The sequence below is a fragment of the Limulus polyphemus genome, unplaced genomic scaffold, assembly GCF_000517525.1.
Source record: "Limulus polyphemus unplaced genomic scaffold, Limulus_polyphemus-2.1.2 Scaffold351, whole genome shotgun sequence".
Classification (NCBI taxonomy): domain Eukaryota; kingdom Metazoa; phylum Arthropoda; class Merostomata; order Xiphosura; family Limulidae; genus Limulus; species Limulus polyphemus.
In genome coordinates, this window is record NW_013665961.1 from 303,700 (window position 1) to 311,904 (window position 8,205).

Here is an 8,205-nt window from a genome sequence, read left to right on the forward strand (position 1 = left end):
TGGAATGGTCTATTCTTTCATTGGGGTGTGTGTCTGTGAGCCAGACTAGTTCTGGAGAATTCCACTCCTCACAGACACACACCCCAATGAAAGAATAGACCATTCCAATCTTTTACTTGTTGTTAAACAAATGTTTAAACAACTCTATTTATTCAACAAGTTGTTTTTGTTTTGTACAGATTGTAAGCGTCATCCGGAATCTTTCATTTAGAGTAAGGACTCGTTACTTTACAAAATAATTTTATGTTTAATAAGCTGTTGAAAATATTTCGTTAGCGACAAGAAACACCAATATTTGTTGAACTTCGACAGCTTAAGAGTACAACACATTAAAAAGTTTATATGCCGAATTTGTCGAGAGTACAACATATTGTTACGTCTCCGTTTGTTAATTGATTTTCCGTAACTTCGTTCCGACGAAACTTAAACGACACATGTTCTTTCTTAATAAAAACTGGTTTATTCTTTCCGAATATAACTTTACCGATACACTCAACTTCAACAATCGCGCTAAACAAACGCTGTAACGTCTCTCGTGCTCTCTGACTGCAGTTCAATTACTCACTATCTACTCACACATTACATTAATTCCCGCGTCACGTTTTCCCCTCTTATATATATCCGCCCACCCCATCTAGCAAACACTAGAGCATTCGCCAAAGTACATGATAGTTCTAGAAACGTTGCGTCACAGTAGTCATGTGACTCGATGACGCAACAATATTAAGAAGTTTATATGTCGAATTTGTCAAAAGTACAAAACATTAAGAAGTTAGTATGTCTAATTTGTCAAAAGAACAACACTTTAAGAAGTTTATATGTCGAATTTGTCAAAAGTACAACACTTTAAGAAGTTTATATGTCGAATTTGTCGAGAGTACAACACATTAAGAAGTTTATATGTCGAATTTGTCAAAAGTACAACACATTAAGAAGTTTATATGTCGAATTTGTCAAAAGTACAAAACATTAAGAAGTTAGCATGTCTAATTTGTCAAAAGAACAACACTTTAAGAAGTTTATATGTCGAATTTGTCAAAAGTACAACACTTTAAGAAGTTTATATGCTTTTGACAAATTCGATTACAAAACATTAAGAAGTTAGTATGTCTAATTTGTCAAAAGAACAACACTTTAAGAAGTTTATATGTCGAATTTGTCAAAAGTACAAAACATTAAGAAGTTTATATGTCTAATTTGTCAAAAGAACAACACTTTAAGAAGTTTATATGTCAAATTTGTCACTCACCTGTATGTTTTACCCATTTCATTGAGAGTATAGTCTTCGTTGACCTTTTTTCCAAAACACTCAACTTGTTTTAGGTGTTGAAATCCATCTTCTACAGGCATAGTCGTACGAGGCGGGGGGTAGCCCCCAGCTTGCAATACATTTCCGACCATTCGGGCAATTTTTACTCTCATTCGGGAAAAATGGTAGCAGAAATTTCTTATTCATAACCTCATTCGGCAAAAATTGTACACTCCCCCCGCACGCCTATGTTTACAGTTCATTTTAGCTTCGAAAGCATATCTGACTTATATGTCACTAAAACTGTCTTCGTTTCAGTCCACTCTGGTGTGTTAGGTAGATGTTACTATTGTCTTTAAAATCATGGCTATACACATAGCGAAACATATCATAATTGAATATTACAATGATAAGAAGCTATTATTAAGCCGATAGTTGTATGATAAACTTTTACTTCTGTAGTTCACTAAGCTGTGTGTCATTAAGTTTCTGAGTAGTTCAGTCTCCAGGTGTAGATTTTTCACAGAGTTGTATTTGTAAATAAATATCGTTAAATCATTTTAAATGTGTTTGTGAATAACCTGCTGTTTGTTTTGTTGTTAAGCGCAAAGCTACACAATGGACTATCTGTTCTCTGCCCAACAGGTATTGAAACCCGATTTTGCGTGTTTTCAATAATTGTGAATGTTTGAATTTTTAAACTCTATAAGTTATAGTAAGGAAGTGTGCAGTGTTAGTTATTAAAGGTTCCAGATCTAGTCAATGAGTAGTCTAATAATGAACTTCCTCATATACACACCTGATACGAACCAGTTTTAAGCCTTAATTTGACATCCTCAAAGGCTAAAAATGTGTTAAGTGTTGCTGAGAATATTGCAACTGTCTTTCAAAATTTACAGATTACAACTACAATAATTTATATAAAATAAAACATCAAAGGATATTTCTAACTTTTACTCAGACATGGAAGCATGTAATATTAGTGACATTACCTTTCCACTGTTCTCTCTTAAACCAGGTCAGGTTGTCCATTTGGGTGTCATAGAAGCCCAGTAGGTTGTACTGACCATCTAAAGATAGAACCATGAAGTAAACTTATCAGGTCAGAGTAATATACTGTTTATAAGAAACACTTCGTTTTGAAATTATCCAGCAGACTAAAAGTAAAAATTCTATACTAAAGTATTGACAAAAAGCATTTAAGTGAGAAATAGAAAACCGCAGTTATCACAATTATTTTTTTTACATAAGATGACAAAAATTAACTTTTTGAAGCACGTTTGTCATAGGAGAGTTTTAAGCCAAGATGAAATCACTTTTTTTATTAAAATAAAGGCTACTTAGAAACAATTTAACCAAAAATATGAATATTTAGATAACATATATTCCACACAGTACTACTAATGCATTTTAGACTATAAATCCAATAATACCTTATACTTTCCGACAGCTTAGCTATTAAGATTAGCCCTAAACATTCTATACTATATATTCACTCTAATTAGGCAATGTACAGTATAAAGGTGTATCTCATCTTTTGGTTCTGACACGAGTAAGATTTTGTTTGTTTCTTTGAAGTTAAGCATAAAGCAACACGATGAGCTATACATGCTCTGCCCACAGCAGATATTGAAACCCGGTTTCTAGCATTACGAGTAAGATAATACGTTTATTAGAAGTTTAGAAAGCCACGAAGTCTGGCTTCCATTTAACACAAAGTTAAACCCTATGGCCATGAAGAAGGCTTACCTGAAGCATAACATAACATAATGTTTTGTGACAACATGGTACCTATTGGTCCATCTCGGCTGTCCAATCCTCTAAACTAAACTAAAAATATTAATAAATATTTTTAAAAAATCTTAAAGTCAGCCCTTATCATTCATACAGTTATCAAGATTTCTCTTAAACGCGCTTAAATTTACTGCCTCCACAACATCCGAAGGCAACCATTCCAAGGACAAACCACTCTGTTAGGAAAATAAAGCTGTCTTAGCTGAAGATGACTCCTACCCTGCCAAAATTTATATTTGTGTCCCCCTACTATTCGCACCATTAAGTATAAAAAAAAGATGATGCATCAACCCTATCAATTCCATTTATTATCTTAAACACCTCAATCAGATCCTTTCTAACAATTTCAGAGTTCTTAACCTCTCCTTGTATTACAAACCCTCCATCCCAGGCACCATTCTAGTAACCCTCCTCTGAATTCTTTCCAACAATTCAATGTCCTTTCTAAGGTAAGGAGCCCAAGACTGAACACGATACTCCAAATGTGGCCTAGCCAGTGACCTACACAATGAAATTATAACCTCTTTAGACTTGTATTCAATATTTGTTTAGGTACAACCTAAAATCCTATTTGCCCTATCACTAGCAACAGCAGACTGCTTGGATGGCTAAAGAAACTCATCAACCATTACACAAAGATCCCTTTTTTTCATGACACCGTTAAGGTTATTCACATCTAAATTAAATTTAGAATTTAAATTATGATAACCCATATGCATTATCTTGCATTTATTATAATTAAAACTCATCTGCCATTTATTTGCCCAAATCACTAAATGATCTAAATTATTTTGTGAAGCAGTAGCATCCTCTTCACAGCTAGCAACACCCAAGACCTTAATAGTATCTGCAAATTTGAGTATTTATTGACCATTCCTTCATCTATGTCATTGATGCAAATCACAAAGAACAAAGGTCCTAAGACTGAGCTCTGAGGTACCCCACTTGTAACATTAATCCAGTTTGACTGAACTCCATTTGTAACAACTGTCTACTTTCTTCCATTCAGCTACTCTTCTACCCAATTTGCTAACTTATCCACCACATCTATAGAGATAATTCTTTTTGTAAACCTTTTATGTGGCACCTTGTCAAATGTTATCTGAAAATCCAGATATACCAAATATAACACCCTTACCCTCTTCTACATAAGCAGTAACATTTTCAAAGAATTTCGAAATATTTGTAAGGCAAAATTTTCTCTTGGTGAACCCATATTAACTGTCCAATAAAATTCGTTTATCAAAGCATCTTTTATCAGACTTTCCAAAACATTTTCCAACACTGATGTAAGACTAATAGGCTTATAATTACTGAGACAATTTCTGTCATCTCTGTTGGAAAAAGAAGTGACATTAGCTAACTTCCAATCCTTTGGTACCTACCCACTACTATTCAAGGACTTACAAAAAATAGGAGTAAGTGGCTGACATATCCAATCCTTAACCTCCTTCAAAACCCTTGGGGAAATATTATCTGACCCAACAGACTTATCGTTTTTAAACTTCCCAACACAGAATTAACGCAATTATATTATTCAATCTTGTTTCCATCTTTCAACTGTTCAAGATTTCAATACTGCTTAAATATTTCTTTGTAAAAACTGAAGAAAAAAGCAAAATTTATAACCCAGCAATCTCATAATCCTCATTACACTGAAATAAAACAATACTTTTACCATCGTAAATTTATATATCTTAAGCAGCCCCAACCAAATAATTACCAGGTATTTAATATGGAAAACTTGGATAATTACTTAAGATATTTGATGCTTCGATTCTTGAATGATCTGTCAAGTCTATTTTTGGCTGATATGATGAATGTAAACACTTTATGATATGATAAAGAGACATTAGAAGCGTGATATTCTGTGATTTACTGATTTACCTCTGAGTAATCGGGTAGGAGCTCCATAGTAACTGGAGGTGCCAGAAGATGTTTTAATGAGCAAAACTGATTTCTCTTAACTTCAACTGAGTCTGAAGCAAAGAAAGAGACTAGACGGAATGAATTATACTGTGAAACAATATTTTTCTCTAAACACTTATAACTGTAGATCTCTCTCACTGAAAAACAAGGGATGCTATACCCCTGGGGTGTCACCTGTCAGTAGGAAAGATCATTGTCGCCTTCTGGACAATAAGTGTTACGTTAAAACAATATTTTCTAATAGCATGCACACGTGATACCCTAATTGAATGATCCTAGTTCCGTAAATAATGCCAGTCGGTGGCTCAGTGGTAAGCTTGAAGGCTTATAACGCTAAATATTGAGGTTGGATACACGCGTTGAGCAAAAAGAAAATATCTCATTCTATAGCTTTGCGCTTAGAAACAAACCATAAATAACTAGGGTGAGAGGAACTTGATGGCTCCCTTGACTGATTTTCTACATTAAGAACACGTGCTAAATATGTGCAGAGATTTATGTATATTAACTATAGAGGTAGGAAACATGGCCAACAAGTCGTATACCACAGAAAGTTGTTTCTAATGCTTCTTTAGCATATAACGGGAAGTTTGGATCTAATACAAAGCGAGTTGTTTTTACCAAATAATAAACAGTTAAACCCTAAAAATCTTTCTTACCTATCATTTGTTCGACTTGTGTTAGAGCAATACGATCTCCCTTAGAAGAAAATGCAACACTGCCCTAAAGTTTATAGAAAAAAACGTGTCATTCCTTTTCCTATAGTTCCATAAGACATTTTTACTGTTTCGAGTTATATACATGCAGCGTACTTCATGATATTATCTCCTTACAATTTAATACTGGGTATAGTCCAAAATATTTGATTTCAATTTTTAAATCTGATTATCTTGGCAGTGTCTCCTTCATAACAAAAGGCCATGCAAGGCAAGTGGGTATTTTTATTATAAGAAAACTATACTTTCCAAATGGGGTACTCTCAAAATACAGCAATAAAAACAATTGGATAGAACCATCGAAACGTATATATATATATATACTTGTAATTTGGAAAACCTTCTGGAAATTCAGAACTGAATACACACACACACATATATATATATATATACATATTTTATTCCAAAAGCCAACATTAATTCATTTTCTTCTATTATTTTCATTCCTTTTTTCCCATTATAATCATCTAATTATATCAGATATATATTGTTACGTGATAATCCAAACCAGTCATTGACTTCGATTCACTAAATATATTTTTTTAATTTTCTTTATACATATATATATATATATATATATATTTGTCTTTGTAAATGGCTTACAGAGTATATTAAGAAATGTTCTACATATATAAAGAAATGAACACATAAGTATATGTTTTGAAACCAACGAAATATTTTCATAAAGATAAAGTTTTTGGAAATGAAATAACTGTTATGAAGAAACACAGAAGTGTGGAGTTCGACAGATACATAGTCAGATGACACATTTTTATCAAACATACATACAAATTAACAAAACCTGCAATGATGCTCACCGAAACGCCCAGGAATTGAGTCGAGTTCATGGCTGAATAAATTTCTTGGGCGATTTTTGAATTTTCATATGTAAAATCATCTAATGACATGCCCATTTCAGACAATCTCTTTATAGTTTTGTTTAAGGCTAGAGCTACAGCCCACACTGCATCATACGCTAGTGGCGCCTCCTGGTGTCCCTCTGGTAATCGATCAATGTAACCGAACTCCACTAAAGCTTCTTTGTAGCGACTAAGGAAATCTTTTGATGTCTGTAATTATATTTCAACAAATGAAAACAAAAAAATGTATTAAAATTTATTAGCGAAGAAAAATTTTTAAATGAATGAAAGGGATAAAGGATAAACCATTAAAACTTAGATGTATAATTTCCTGAACAGTATTCTTTTTTTTTTTAAGATGAACTAACTTTCGTTATTATTATTTTTTCTATATTAGGATAATGAAACAGGGGTTTAAAATATTTTACAGATAATCATACTTGAAATAAGATATTAGTATTAGGCCTATTACATTTGTTTGCATAATTTTGCCAATAATCCATTTGGTAATACAATAGCTAACTGAAAAATAAACACCGTTATGAGAATTCAAGATATGTGTTTAACAATACTTTAATTAAATATATTGTTACAGAGGTACGCCATTATTCACACATAAAGGTAATTATGGATCGAAATAGGTCAATTTTAATTTTTAAGGCTCAAATACTTCAAAATAATCTATTTGATAATACAATAGCTAACTGAAAAATAAACACCGTTGTGAGAATTCAAGATATGTGTTTAACAATACTTTAATTAAATATATTGTTACAGAGGTACGCCATTATTCACACATCAAGGTAATTATGGATCGAAATAGGTCAATTTTCATTTTTAAGGCTCAAATACTTCAAAATAATCTATTTGGTAATACAATAGCTAACTGAAAAATAAACACCGTTATGAGAATTCAAGATATGTGTTTAACAATACTTTAATTAAACATATTGTTACAGAGGTACGCCATTATTCACATATAAAGGTACTTATGGATCGAAATAGGTCAATTTTCATTTTTAAGGCTTAAATACTTCAAAATAACTAGTTGTTCATAAATGTTCAGTATTTACCATTGATTTGTATTTATACTGTAGCTTTATTGAGACATTTGAATTATTGACGTTTTCTCACTAATTAATGTTAAATCCATGATAAGTACGCGTTACTGACCATTCCAGAAATAGTACGTTCACTGCCCTGGTTCAACATCAATGCTTCTGTGGTAAAATGGCCTTCCAAAGCTTCTTTCATCTGTTCGACGCTACAGTTGTATCCACGTTCCTGAATGGTGTACCAGTCGTCTTCATACCAACCAATAAGAAACCAGACGTACTGCTTCCCGTAAACTTTTTGTTTGTAAGCCTAAGTATTAGTGTTATGATGAGAATTTCTATATCATTATCCAGAACAGAAATACGTAGTTTGTGGTTACTTTGTGTTATTTTTTAACGAACTAGATAGATACTTTTTATACATTTTATTAAAACAACCAGACCAGTTTTTACATGTTTGACACCTAACAACCAGTTTTTACAAGGAAATAAAAACATATTAATCCATTACATTATTTACATAACAAATTTATCACTCTTATCTGTAACATACATAAATAATTATTACATACTACTACATATATAAATTGGATGATATTTTA

General features: G+C 32.3%; 1 protein-coding gene across 2 annotated transcripts in view; it reads right to left on the bottom strand.

The window, feature by feature from the left end:
• The window catches only part of LOC106457607 (gamma-aminobutyric acid type B receptor subunit 1-like), a 46,235-nt gene that overhangs the window by 14,539 nt on the left and 23,491 nt on the right, over positions 1 to 8,205 (bottom strand). For both annotated transcript variants that reach the window (XM_022383602.1, XM_022383603.1), the window contains exons 6-9: positions 7,722 to 7,913; positions 6,507 to 6,758; positions 5,632 to 5,695; positions 2,242 to 2,319 (exon numbers count right to left, since the gene is read on the bottom strand). In XM_022383602.1, coding sequence (XP_022239310.1) covers positions 2,242 to 2,319; positions 5,632 to 5,695; positions 6,507 to 6,758; positions 7,722 to 7,913 — 586 coding nt within the window. The remainder of the gene's footprint in view (positions 1 to 2,241; positions 2,320 to 5,631; positions 5,696 to 6,506; positions 6,759 to 7,721; positions 7,914 to 8,205) is intronic.